This window comes from Tachypleus tridentatus, chromosome 3 (genome assembly GCF_004210375.1).
Source record: "Tachypleus tridentatus isolate NWPU-2018 chromosome 3, ASM421037v1, whole genome shotgun sequence".
Taxonomy (NCBI): Eukaryota; Metazoa; Arthropoda; class Merostomata; order Xiphosura; family Limulidae; genus Tachypleus; species Tachypleus tridentatus.
In genome coordinates, this window is record NC_134827.1 from 85,661,920 (window position 1) to 85,677,070 (window position 15,151).

At 34.5% G+C, this 15,151-nt stretch overlaps 1 protein-coding gene across 2 annotated transcripts in view; it reads right to left on the reverse strand.

The window, feature by feature from the left end:
• Nucleotides 1-1,761: 1,761 nt before the first annotated feature.
• LOC143247394 (putative nuclear hormone receptor HR38) overlaps nt 1,762-15,151 on the reverse strand; it is a 46,008-nt gene continuing 32,618 nt past the window's right edge. The window contains exons 2-9 of one of the 2 annotated variants that reach the window (XM_076495394.1): nt 14,170-14,354; nt 11,016-11,833; nt 10,596-10,764; nt 8,319-8,448; nt 6,821-6,981; nt 6,320-6,522; nt 5,518-5,696; nt 1,762-4,273 (exon numbers count right to left, since the gene is read on the reverse strand). In XM_076495394.1, the coding sequence (XP_076351509.1) occupies nt 4,017-4,273; nt 5,518-5,696; nt 6,320-6,522; nt 6,821-6,981; nt 8,319-8,448; nt 10,596-10,764; nt 11,016-11,833; nt 14,170-14,193 (1,941 nt within the window). In that variant the 5' untranslated portion in view covers nt 14,194-14,354 and the 3' untranslated portion in view covers nt 1,762-4,016. The remainder of the gene's footprint in view (nt 4,274-5,517; nt 5,697-6,319; nt 6,523-6,820; nt 6,982-8,318; nt 8,449-10,595; nt 10,765-11,015; nt 11,834-14,169; nt 14,355-15,151) is intronic. The other variant, XM_076495393.1, reaches the window with a different exon arrangement.

Consider the following 15,151-nt stretch of genomic DNA (forward strand, 5'->3'; position numbering starts at 1 on the left):
TTAAAGTATATATATATATATATATATCTTGTTTTATCACTTTAAACAATTTCATTTCTGGTCAACAGGTGACACTATCGAATAAATTTAAGTGAAACATTCTAAGATAAGTCGTCTGCTACTTTTGACAATCAAAGACAACAAACATCTCAACCATCTATTTTTCTTTAAAAAAACTATTTGATATTTTTTCTTTAAATTCAGACAACTATATTAACAGGCTATCTGTATAAAACTGTTATTTGAAGTATGTTGAATAAAACAAGACGCAGACGAAAAGTTTCTACAAATGCTTCAAAATATTTATTTGTTGACTGAGTTTTTCCGCTCACGTTACTATTATTTTATGCAAACCTTTTGCTGTTTAAATTAAAGTGCCATCTACAAATTAATACAATTAACCACTGTACCGCAAATGAAATAAAAATGTTAGCTGGTAATTTATGCACAATAATACTTAGTGGGTTCCCAGTATAACGTAATATTCTACAAATAAGGAGGATCGACATAGCCATCTGGTAAGGGTGTGTTCGACTCGTTATTCGAGGGTCACGAAATTCATAACAAATAAAACCGGTATTAATGTTAAATAGTGGGAAAACAATGGCTTTTGTCGGGTTTTCAATAATCATTTCTTGTTTCTTAAACTTGTTTTCTTGTTGTTTTTTTTAATTTCGCACAAAGCCACTCGAGGGCTTTCTGTGCTAGCCGTCCCTAATTTAGCAGTGTAACACTAGAGGAAAGGCAGCTAGTCATCACCACCCACCGCCAACTCTTGGGTTACTCTTTTACCAACGAATAGTGGGATTGATCCTCACATATAACGCCCCCACGGCTGAAAGGGCAAGCATGTTTGACGCGACGGGGATGCGAACCCGCGACCCTCAGATTACGAGTCGCACGCCTTAACACGCTTGGCCATGCCGGGCCGTTTCTTAAACTAGATGTTAACATAACCTCGGTCGGCATGGCCGGGTGATTAAAACACTCAACTCATAAGCGGAGGATCGCGGGTTCTAATCCCTGTAACACCAAACATGCTCGTCATTTCAGCCGTGGGGACGTTATAATGTTATGGTCAATCCCATTATTCGTTGGTAAAAGAGTAGCCCAAGAGTTGGCGGTGGGTGGTTATGACTACTTGCCTTCTCTATAGTCTTACACTACTAAATTAGAGACGGCTATAACAGACAATACTGTTGCAGGCTTGCATGGTAATTCAAAACAAACAAACAAACAAATCTACAGATAACGACATGGCGATTTTTAGAACAAAGCGAGGCCCGGCAAGGCCAGGTAGTTAAGGCACTCGACTCGTAATCCGAAGGTCACGGGGTCGAATCCCCATCACACCAAACATGATCGCTCTTTCCGCTGTGGGGGCGTTATAATGTTATGGTCAGTCGAAGACAATTTACTTTCAAAAGGTTTATTGTGAAACTGAAAAGTTTTATGATAAAGGTAATAGACTTTCCAATACACGTTTAGACTTTATTATTTTAAATCTCCAAGAAAGCTGTTAAAATATTTACACTGTACATATCGAATATAATATAATAGTATTTTATGAAGGAACCATGAAGTGCTTCTCTGCTTAATAATGATGCAGGTTAAATATTTTGAAAAATGACAGCTGTTTCCCATCAGATAAATAATGTTCTTGTTGTTTTTTTTACTTTTCAGTATAACAAGGTGTAAAACGTTGAAATAAAGACAACGTTTTATTGTAATTATTAATAATGTAAATATATATAATCTGACCAATGTTCGAAACGAAGTTTTTATTTAATTTCAATTACTTTGTTGTTAAGCGCAACGCTGCACGATGTACTTTATCGACTGTAGGTATCGAAACTAGACTTTTAGCGTTATAAACACACTGAGCCACAAGAGTGTGTTTAGTCTAAGATTGATTAGAGATATAAAAACTAGGATGTTAGAAAACTCACAACAGTAGTTTTCGAAAGAACAATTTTTTTTTTTTCAAATCAAGTAGTTTGTTTATAAGACGATACATTGGCATTTTACATAATTTGACACAAAACACTGGACAATAATATAAACATTACAGAATATATATATATATATACACACCTTTATGACATGATTTTTCATAAACAAGTGTAATCTAATTATCAATATTTAACACCTTCTTTTAGAAGTAAAAGTACCTTAAATATTTCAATATTGCAATAAAACTTTCTCTTCTAATCTATAGCGACATTAATATTAAGATAAACTGTGGACTCGAGACGTTTATTGGATATTTTTATCACTGACAGGTATTGGGGTACATGTGATTTAGGTAACTGACATAACTTATATATAAACTTGAGGTAGTGGGGTACATGTGATATAGGTCTTCACTACCTGAAATAACTCAAATTTATACTTGATAAAACATAAAGTCACGAAAATTTGACCAACTATTAACTAGCTGTTTAGACAGTTTGATGGATATAATATGTTTCATGTATAAGCTATGTTTACAACCAAATTTAAAGTGTTATAATCTTACGAGTTCCAAAGATCTGTATGTGTATATCTTTACCTTGGAATTAAATAAATTCGAGGATATTTAGTGAAGTTGTGAAAAAAAAATTGATTTGCAATATGCGCAATGAATAAGTTACAAGAAAAGGGTGTTTTATGTGCATCTAAGATTAAGAGGTCACTATACTATTATATATATGTAAATATATATATATCGGTTGGTTAACAACACACATAATGGTTTTGATCACTTGTATTCATCTATGTGCTAGACTATTTTATATACAGCATGAAACAATAAGAAACTCTAACTATATTATGAATTTACATTAAGAAAAACACGATGTCGAAGACTAAATTTTTAATTCGAATGAATTGTCTTCACATCAGACAAAGTTGAAACTCAGTCCGTTCAAGAGAGAAATGTAGATAAAAATCAATAAAAGTATTGTCACGTACATGGACAATAAAAGTACTGTCACGTACATGGGCAATAATGGACAATAAAAGTTTGGATTATGCTAGTCAAACGTAAATTATTATAAAACCTCAACGGAAAAAAAAAACAAAAACAAAACATACAGCATACTGCAGTTATATGCTCTCCTTTAACTATCGTTAGCACCTTGGGTCGAGAGTATGTGGAGTATTTACATGTGAAGTAACTGGGAAACATTCATTGCAATGTCGCCTTGAAAACAACAGTTATACTGCCCTTACATCGTAACTAAAACTGTTGAAACATTTTTGAATGTCCAAACTTCAGGTATAAGGATCATTGTTGTACGGAAATACATTCGCTTGACGAGAACTTTTAACATTAACCACGTGGATATCAAATCGTTTAAAACAGAACAGAACAACGCGTACACACATTATAGAGTTTTCATTTTCAAAATACCTTTTAAACCTTTCAAAATCAGCTACTCCTATGTAATTAGATGACTAGCACTTGTTTAAGGAAATATTAAAGGACAGAGCTTTGCTAATCAAGATAATTTAATTTGTATAATATTTTAACTTGTTTAATTGTTGCTTTTATTTCCTTCGATAAACCTACTCATATATTACAGAAGTAAAAACCCCCTCAGAATGTCCAGCCCAGTACACACAGGAAGACGTTTCGAATTACGTGAAACTTCTATTTATAGTGTCTAAACCAGATATAATTATAAATAAATATTTCAAGCTTTTTTTTCTTCTTCATACAAGTGAACGATCGTCCTACGGTATGATTGTACCAGTGCGTATCTTCACGATCGTCCTACGGTATGATTGTACCAGTGCGTATCTTCACGATCGTCCTACGGTATGATTGTACCAGTGCGTATCTTCTTATTACATTTGTTTCTCGTAGAATAAACAATTACTCTTTTCTTTTTTTGTTCAAAGCCTCAGTATGGTATGAACTCGCTATCATGGATTTTATCTTGGCCTCAAGGATGCCCTTCTTTATGTTAACAAAGCTCTCGTTAAGAGATGATATATTCTACCGAAAACATTCAGTTCCCTCATGGAAAAGCTCAGAAAGGTAAACTGGAGAGAAGCATATTATGTATTAGCGGAGGCGCCGGAACTAACTCCTCTAACTTCAGATAGAATAATCGCTGAAGTCCCTGAACGCTAATAGTACGGAGATCTGTTAGTTTGGACAAGATCCGTGAGAAGTAATGTGGCTTTCTCTGAGCTTCGTTGTTGTAGGTCACGTGATCCCTCAAGGAGCTAACTATTTTCATCTGGAGCTGTTCCACTTTCGGAGCGTCTTTCAGTCCGTGTCTTTCTATTTGAACAGAACGTAAAATACTCAGTTAGTAACTGACGCCACCGCTTTGTTCTGAATATTTTGAGGAAGTAAATATGAATCTACTATAAAAAATGTGACGTAAAAGTTATTTCAAGTCTAAATTTTAAAGTACGAGTGAAGCTTGATAAACTGTTATCGTAAGGCTATCAGTTTTACACCAGTATTTAAATATAGTGTGTAAGTACCTAATATAAGTAAGGTCTGTCAGTTTTACACCAGTATTTAAATATAGTGTGTAAGTACCTAACATAAGTAAAGTCTGTCACTTTTACACCAGCATTTAAATATAGTGTGTAAGTATCTAACATAAGTAAAGTCTGTCACTTTTACACCAGTATTTAAATATACTGTGTAAGTACATAATATAAGTAAGGTCTGTCAGTTTTACACCAGTATTTAAATATACTGTGTAAGTACATAATATAAGTAAGGTCTGTCAGTTTTACACCAGTATTTAAATACACTGTGTAAGTACATAACATAAGTAAGGGCTGTCAGTTTTACACCAGTATTAAATACACTGTGTAAGTACATAACATAAGTAAGGTCTGTCAGTTTTACACCAGTATTTAAATACAGTGTGTAATTATATAACATAGAAGGTTAAAAAAAGTCTTTAGACTTTGTAAAAATCATTATTTCTGAAATCATTTAACTTTTTTAATATTATGGGTGGTTAACATGTATTATTTAACTTTCCAATCCAGCTTCAATTGTTCTATAAGAGTACTAGGTTTTCAATGTTTAAAACTCTGTTTTTCGTCACTGAATGAATTACCTAAATTTGTAATTGTGTAGAATAAATCAAATTAATCTGAAAACCAAAAAAAAACTGAAAAAAGTATTGTGGTAAAAACAGAACAAAAATTCAACTTATTTTCGTAAAACATAAATAATAAAGTGTAAAAATAATTACAGTTGTGTAAACGCTTCTTTCCTTATAACATTTGAATTGTTACTATTTAGAAAAGTGACAACCGAATATTTTAGAAATCACCATTTTTTACAATAATGTTCTGATTTGTGTTTATGAACAGTATAAAATTAAACCAATGTTACGCTACCATGCACACAAGTCGAATGTGTTTACAAATGGGAATTACAATGAAAATGTTATGCTTGTGAAAAAATTTCAGTGTTGACTTATTACAAGACATAAAATAATTTTTAATTAATTTTACTTTTGAATCACTGAAAACCATAGCTGAGAATTTAGTCACCTGATATTAAAGTCAAGGCACAAAGGCTTGCGAAGGCAGAAATATCAATCTGTATATTATGCATAAGACAGGAGAAATCCAAGATGGCCGACAGCCATTCTCCAAACCCTCGACGGCACTGCTCTATGTGAAGGACCGTACCATTACAAAATATTAATTTTTCGTCTTCTGGTTTCGTCCTGTAAACACGTGATGAGAAACTGCTTTAACGTTGTGCTTTAGTAAGAATTAATAATAAACAATTACATGAACTGATGGATTACAACATGAAATAAGCACCCGAGATTACGAGGGTTATATTTGGAAAGTAAATGGAAAAAGAACACGAGAGATTACATCCAATGTAATATACTAAATCTTAACCTGGTAATGTGGCCATTAAATGCTTCAAAGTCACCACCACTTAAATTTTTTTCTGAATCTTCAACATTAAGTGAAAATGGTTTAGCTTATTTTGAAATAAAAGAAAAGAAAACGATAACAACAAATGAACAAAAACCCCAGGAAGAAGAACAATGCTTAATATTTACAAACTAAACAAAGTTTGAAGTTGAATTTGTTTCAAATTCCTTTCTTACGAGTGTGTGTTGTTTTGTTGTTGTATTTTGTAAAAACAATCTAATAGATTACTTACTTAGTTGAAATTTCTTGAATGTTTAATATTCTTTTACGTTTAATTATTCTTGTTAAATTTCACTCGTCGTTGGATAGTAGCTCTCTCTGTCGGTTAAACGGGTAACTAAACAGAGCTACTGTAGCATATATATTAATAGACACTTATGTATTTCTTTAACATAACTACCTGTAAGCTAGCCTTAGGGCAAATAGTTCCAGGCTTGCTGACTGAAACAACAGTTCCTGGTCACTTGTATCTAAGTCTGTGAAACCTGGTATCTTCTCTGCAAACGTTCGGATGACGTCAAGAGATGAAGTCAGCAAATAATAAAACTGTTCCACTTTCTGGGAATCTGTTAACGGACTTTCACCTCCAGCTGTTTCCCTATACTGTAGACATGTACGTATATGCAATTATTTATTATGATGCTTTTTAGAAAAGCTTAAATGAGACGTAATAAATCCAATTTTTAAGCTTGTACGTCAAGATATTTGACACGTCGGCTTCCAGTGGAAATAATTAATTTTTCTTTTGACGGTCTAATGTTAATAATAACTTACTATCCAAACATAAGCTTTTTTTTTCTATATGTTTTAGGGTTAAACATACGCTACATTGTGAAACACTGGCAAATTCAACATGAAAAAAATGAAAACAACTTAAACTTTTATTTGTCATAGTTTTTACCTTTGAATAGTCAAGGTTCGATACGTCGGGTGTCGTGTCCACGTGAGCTCGAACGAGAGCGGTGATAAGACTTATAGGTGGCGATGATGGAGGTTCCTGTGGTGACTTCAACTTCGATGGCAACCGACCTCGACGACCTTTCAAATCATCTGTTCTTACAACTGGTGGAAAAATAAAAACATTAAAATCAACTATTGGCTGTCAAGGCTTTATTTTCGCCATACATTTGTACATACACATATTTTAAAATAAAAACGTCTAGTTATTTAAACTTCATAAAAGTTGTTTTGGTTTTAATAACATATTTTCCATAATTCAGCTACACAGGTTTCGAAAATAGTATTTTTTTTCTAACACGTAAAAAATTTTTACAAATCGAAAAGAAAAAAAAACAATTCTTACTTGGATTAAATTATTAATTAATAATATAATTAAATAAATTAAATTATTTCGTTTTGTTACCACAAAGAGCATTTTTTATTATTATATTTGTTATTTCTCAGTTCTAAAGACTCTCACGTCGCAATTGGTCTGGAGAAATCTATAGACAGTGGTTGTCAAAATTTTAAACATAACAAAAATGTTGTTCGATTTCAATGACATTGATTCACTTATGTAAAAGTATATACGATGTTTTGTTAAATATTTGTACATGATGGATTAAAATTGATGTCATTTTCGGATTCAGCGTGCAGGGATTACTGTAGAACAGGTAAAAATTTCTACACAATAAAAACCAGCACAAGTCTGTATAATTAACAATTGTTACCATCAAAAATAAATTTGCACTCCGAACTTTGGAGAAATTGATGTGTTGTAACAGTGGCGATGAACTATAACTACTTATTTAAACGAGCATAACGCAAGCGTTGCGGGTGGAATTGACTAGTTACCTTTTCCTCTAGTCTTATAAGCTCAACATTAGGAACGGCAAGCATAGATAACCCCTTAGTAGCTTCGTACGAAACATGGAAAACAAATACAAAATTTGATGTACCAATTTTGTTTGTTTGTTTGCGGGTATGAATAAAATATGTAAAAATAGCAATTGAGTCTCAGGCCTCACATATTTTTGTCACTAAATGTGTATTATTTAGAGGTCGTCCCAATATTCAATGCATTGTTGGGTTTGAAATCTGCTCAAAGCCGTTTCTAATATAGCATTGTAAGACTAGAGGGAAGACTATAATACCACCCACCATCAACCTTTAGGCCATTTTTATCTACGAATAGTGGGATTTATTATCATATTATAACGCTCCCACAGCTGAAAGGGCGAGCATTTTTGATAACGGTGAGCATTTTCACCACCCACAGATTGTGAATCAAGCACCAAATCATGACTCAATACACGAGTCTTTCTCTTTCTTTAATGGATATTGGGACTAAAACAAATCTAATTTCGCTATTCTATCATTTTTGTCCAACTGTGCTTAGACATATAGGCTTCTTAGAATGAGCTGACTAAACAGATAAATCAGCTACGTTATGGACTTACCTTCTTTAACCATTCCAACAGCCAAACACTTCTGAAAGCGACAAAACTGACAACGGTTCCGACGACGTTTGTCTACTGGACATTTTCGGTTTCCCAAACAAACATATTTGGCTCCCTTTTGAACGGTGCGCTGCAAAATGAGACAGGAGATTAAAAAAAAATTGAAATAACCTCAATCGTCGTTAAAATTAACTGATGATTTAGTCAAAGGAAAGACTGAACAAAAAAAATTCTTTGGACCTGCTTTCAGTATTAAATACCTAATAAAATCTCCACCTAACGGTTATTTTGATTACTTTCAATCTTTCTATTATCAGCACTCGTTACTGATCCATTCATAAATAACGAAAAAATCATATGAAAAGAGAATTAATTTGATTAAATCTATATAAAGATAATGGTACTGGCTGGTTTGTTTTGAATTTCGCGCAAAGCTACACGAGGGCTATCTGCGCTAATCGTCCCTAGTCTGTACATTGAGCTGCTCTTTTACCAACGAACAGTGAGAATGACCGTCACATTATAACACCCCCACGGCTGAAAGAGCGAGCATGTTTGGTGTAATGGGGATTCGAACCCGAGACCCTCAGATTACGAGTCGAGTGCGTTAACCACCTAATCATGTACTATTTTTTGTATGATATCTATATAAATATAATCGTACTGCCTGTTGCATGTCCATGTAACTACTTCGCAAAGTGTGAATAGATCGCCATTGAAATTTGTATAAAGGTTCATTACGTTTGTGCGGAGGACGTACAAATATTCAGTTTTCCTTTTTGAGGTTTATATGGAAGTTTCTGTCTTTATCACCACTACCTCATCTCCTCCCCACAGGGGCACACCGGTATGTCTGCAGAAACCGGGTTTCGATAGGATAACCGTGCTGGGTGAAACACTGATAGCCCGTTATGTAGTTTTGTGCTTATTTACAAACAAAGTTTCCACCAGGTTTTGTATGAAGGTTCATTAGGTCCATGACGGATGCTTTTCAATTTGCGGATTTTATGGGATTTTTTGTGGTTTTTTTTACAACTACTTCGCCCCCTGTTAGTGGATCTTCACCAAATTTGGCATGAAGGTTTGTCGGGTCCGTGTAAAATACATGAAAATCTGAGGTCTCACATTTTTCATGTTTTTCTCTTTTTTCTTTTAGTATTGCACATAAGGGAAGCAACTTTTCGTGTCCTAATATAACCTTTCACGTGAATTTATATACCTTCCGTTCACGGAACAGGTACTCCATCTACTTATATTATAGAGAATTAATTATATTAAATGGGAATTTTACTTTGAATAAAAAGGTACTTATGGATTCACATTAATGGTTTGTTTGTCATTGTGTACACAGCTTCACAAAAGGGCTATTTGTGTCTGCTCCTCACGGGTATCGAAACCCGGTTGCTAGTAGCATAAGTCTGCAGACATGCCACTGTGCCACTAGAGGAGTGAACGTGTTAATGACCACAGTTTCACCAACTGAGGAACGCGTTTAAATCATGTTTTCCCAAGTCAAAATTTAAATTTCAAATGTTTTAGTAATTTTTCAGAACAGTAAAAATCAAATTAAACATATTTATATTTATATTTATTACTTATTTCTTCACACTATGAAGTTCTTCCGAATCGCATTATCGAGCCATTGGGAGGGCTTAAACCCAGGTTTTGATACCTGTGGTGGGCACAGCAAAGATAACACATTGTGTATCTGTGTACTTAACAATAAAAAAAAAAAGACGTTACTTACTCAGCAGTCAAAAATAATAATTTACGACGGTTATTAGGCAAAATGGCAAAGGTATTTAGGCAAACGAATTATGGGGACGAATAACCGTCACACCAAATATGCTTGCTCTTTGAGCCGTAGGGAGCTATAATGTGACGGTCAATCCAACTATTCGTTGGTAAAAGAGTAGCCCAAGAGTTGGCGGTGGGTTGTGATGACTAGCTGCCTTCCCTCTAGTCTTACACTACTAGATTAGGGACAACTAGCGCAGATAGCCCTCGTGTAGCTTGGCGCGAAATCCAAAACAAACAAACAAACAATACAGTGAGAAGGTTGTATCAACACTTTACAAAATTTTTGAATCACCTGAGTTGAGAATTCTCTGTTAGAGTTACTCTACGTTTTTTGTAACCCGATTTCTTGTTTCACATGTTCATATAAGTGGATATAATAAGTTAAAAACATACACCCCATCTTAAGTTTTGTGTTTCGTTTACAAATGGGAAACAGTTTTAAAAGTATGAAAGCTACAACAGTTATGCCTAACTTACTTTAAAAAAACCTTTGCATCCTTCACAAGTCCTCACACCGTAATGTTGGCAGGCGGCGCTGTCCCCACAAACAGCACACATCTGGGATGGGGATGGCGCCAAGGAAGAGCAACTGGATGTGGAATTGGGAGTATCTGGAGTGGAAGGAGATTGCGGGAGCCCTCCCAGGCTGTTTGAAAATGCAAAAAAAAAAATCAAAAGACGACAGTTGCTCAACATGCCTTTTTAAAATATTTATAATCGTTAATATTTGTTCATTTCAAACACATTATCCATGTTTTTTTATACTTTATTAATTATTATTTCTTCGCTTAAAGACTACAATTGAAACATTTACCGTTTCAACGTTGTTTATTTTATAATAATAGCTGTCATAAATATTCTCATGTATACTTTATTATAAGCCTGAAATCCACCCACCTTGTATCTAACGGTAGTGAGCTTGGGATTGTCAAAGACAGTTTCTTACGACCTTTGTTATTGAAACGTGACTGTACACTAGGATGATACGAAGCTACAGTAGGGGAAGAGGGTGCTGGTTCGGAGGAAAAGTTGCTCGTATCCACAAAAAAAGGCATCTGGAGTGATGAAGGAAAACCATTTTGTTGGTAAGGCGGAAGAGTTTGATGCTGTACTAATGTCATTTGTTGGAAAGAGGGACCGGGGTTCGTGGCACGATTGCAGGGGTAAGAAGAGGGTGTGACGGGTGGTGTCGCTGCTGATGTGCACTGCTTTAGGTCAGTATAATGTTCTTTGTAAAAGTTAACTTCACTTTCAAGGGGGCGTGTTAAAGGAAAAGTGGGACACTGTGGTGAGGCGTCCTGTGGTTTTCCTAAAGGATCTTGGAATGCATCCTGCGACCTTTGGGGTTCTAGGTTCTGTTGAGACATCTCTTCATATTTGAAAGAAAATACATCTTGTTCCGAGAGATCATGACTGCATCTAGGAGAATACGTTTCTTGGAAGCTTGGTAAGAACATGGAACAAGAAACAGTGTCTGAAGGATGAGATTCCATCAAGTAAGTCTGGTTTGTTGTATTCACTCCATAACTGAATTCTGGAAAATTAGCTTGAAACATGTCTTCAATAGAGTTATCTGATTGTGGCACTAAGCTTTCTGCTGTTGCACTAAAGTCTGTGTAAGGAAACTTATAATCTTCTCCAAAGAAACTCTCTTCTGAAAATGGGACGTCATACTCTGGAACCAGAAAACTTCCAGCTGTACCAAAGGGTAAATTCTGTGATTGGATGTAAGGAAAGAGAATAAATAAATGCGTGTGATGTTTCAAACGGAAACGAAAGTTAAATAAAACACATCCTAAAATTATTTTCGATGGATTCTAAACAGCTAAGATACTCACCTTTCAAGTTAAACATATCAATACAAAATAAACACATCGTTTCGCATTCTAAACCATGCTCCAAAAATCATAAGATGTCTTAAAATGTTATCTAGATATTTAATTAAAAATCAGTTTCTTTTATAGATTTTTTCATTGTTTTTCTACTTGCCAGAAATCAATATCTTTTGTACTTTTGGTCACTATATATTTATTGAATCTTTCGGTAAACTAAACATTGGACATAATAAAAATTAACATTAAATATTTATCCATATAAATTCATATTTAAGGTGTTATTGGCTACTTGATCTGTTTTTTAAATTGTTCATTAAGGAAAGAATATATACGTAAAGCATAATGAGTCGAAACTTAAGTCGTAACAAAAATAAAACATAAATAATTAACGATTATCCAGGATAAGTTCGTGAATTCGTATTTTAAGGTAACTGATAAGTTCGCAGAAAGTTTGCTTACTCTTTCATATCAGCTTGTTTCTTATCATGATTGTATAAGTTTCATTTGATTTACCGTTCTCACAGACGACAGTTATAAAGATAATGAGAGATAAATACCACCAACTGACGTCAGACCTCAGGAAAAATCCTTTAAAAAATTCAAGTCCTGTCATAACAAAGTAAACTGTCAAATACTCTTGTAAACTGAGATAACAGACTCTGAGATCTTTTTCTTTCCTACTCGAATCGTAATTAAATCGTATATTTGGTTTGCGAATTATATGTTCACCAATTATAACAAGCTTGGTTAACTTAACGCTCCTTACATCGATCAAATATACATTCGACACACATTCACAAGGATTTATCATCACTTGCTATATAACTGTGAGAGCATTAAGCAGTGTAAGCCGATATTTTAATTTTAGAAAAAAATAATATTCCGTTTATTTGACAAATAGCACCACAAGTCTGTTTCATAATGTGTGTACGAACTGCCATACAATTTGCGCTAAATAAAGTAGAAACATTGTCTCCCAGGGTTAACGAAATTATTCTTGAAAACGTGTGTAAATTAATAAATTTAAAAAATGTAAAACAACAATCTTGCTTAGTTTACAAAATAAAACTCATTTTATTCGGGACTGTGTGAAAAGAAAGGCAGTTTTTAATTCCTTTATGGTTGAATTCAATCCAAGTTTGATTCTTACAAACCCGTTCTTTATATGAAATTATAATTTTGATTCTTAAAGAGGAGGGGGACCGAAAATAGCAGCTTTATCCCCCACAAAAACAAACTCTTATTATTCTAAATTATTGTAATTGACGCGTAAGGGAGACAGCTTTTAGTTAATGCAATACTTAAGGGGACGTACTTCATCTGTAATTATACGCTTTCTTTTAAAGGTTTTGGTCAACCCTCTTGTGTAACGGAGAGAGTTTTAACTTAATACAAAAATTAAGGGTACATATCCCATCTATAATTATGCCCTGTTTTATAGGTTTTGGTCAACCGTCTTGTGTAAGGAAGACAATATTTAGTCAACATAAAAATTAAGGAGAATGCACTCCACCTGTAATTATGCCCTTTCTTATATAGCAAAAAGATCATAGGTCAATAAAACTAAGAATTATAAGATCGAATATTCCACATGTCATATGAACGGCAGGTTAAGTCTTGTCCTATTAGCACGCTTTTCTTACGCAATATGGGCCTGGCATGGCCTAGCGCGTTAAGGCGTGCGCTTCGTAATCTGAGGGTCGCGGGTTCGCGCCCGAGTCGCGCCAAACATGCTCGCCCTCCCAGTCGTGGGGGCGTTATAATGTGACGGTCAATCCCACTATTCGTTGGTAAAAGAGTAGCCCAAGAGTTGGCGGTGGGTGGTGATGACTAGCTGCCTTCCCTCTAGTCTTACACTGCTAAATTAGGGACGGCTAGCACAGATAGCCCTCGAGTAGCTTTGTGCGAAATTCCAAAAAACAAACAAACTTACGCAATATGTCAATTAAACATAATACTCTAACACTAACGAGTAAAACCCCTTTGGAATAGTAGTGTATTTCAACATTTTCATCAGTGAGAACAAAATTACATCTCACATAAAGTGGAATAATTTAGTGTTTTCCACAGTCTCATCCACGAAGGATTCAGTTTCCTGACATCCATATGTTACGTTTAGTGTGAATATTCTAAGTGTGAAAAAGAAGTATATATATTCACACTCCTTTAGTTACAAAAAATATTTGTGGGTGTAATTTGGATGGTCATGAACCTACCTGGGACTGGTGAAGAAGCAACATTGTAGAATCTGACAACGACTTAGATACTTGACTAGCTGTAGTCTCGACACTGGTTGTGTTAGAATCAGCACTTGTTCCTGAAACAATTCCCTCAATGTTGACGGACTCCGGCAATTCTTGAATATCAAACTCGAGTTCTTTCCTCTTCAAATTATTATCAACTGTATATAAAGCAGAAATTATCCTGTGTTTTAGGTGCCACGTTTATTAAAAGCTCTGAAAATAAATAATGACTGTTATAGATGTGTATCTTAAAAAACAAAACTAAAACCTAATACGTATTTTTTTGGTATGAGCTGGTGGTTAGAGAGCTCGGCTCACAGTCTTCAGGTTAGAGATTCGAATCCTCTTCCCCGAACATACTTGCCGCTTCAGACTTAGTGGCTTTCAGATGTGACATTAATCAGTTCCACTGTTCTTTAGTTAAAAAGTAACTCGAAAGTTGGCTGTGGGTAGTGTTGACTAGCAACCTTTTCTCTGGTGTATCACTCCTAAAATTAAGAACATCCAGCGCAGATGGCCCTCGAGTAGCTCTGCACAAAACAGTTATTTTCAGTGTTGTATATTTACATACACACAAGCATTTAATAAATAGTTTGGTTATGTTGGAGATTGACACGAATTGTAGCTAAAACACGATTTGACGAAACAAAACGGAAATAACTGTGACTTTTATAACGTGCTATTGACATTTGAAGTGATATTGTGTGTTATCCGCCACTAAAGTTTTTATTCTACCCAAATTTTCCAAGAAACCGAAATAATCGATGCCACCAAAAAAAACCTGTAGACATGAGATACGCTTTAAAACTCATGACACATTAGTTTGTTAAGCATGGAACTGACACAGAAATTTCAGCGATGCAATCACAAGCAATAACTTTTTTCCCCTTGAAGAGTTTATGTTCTTTCCTACTAATTACGAGTTTAATAACCCAGTTAACAAATGTCCAAGATA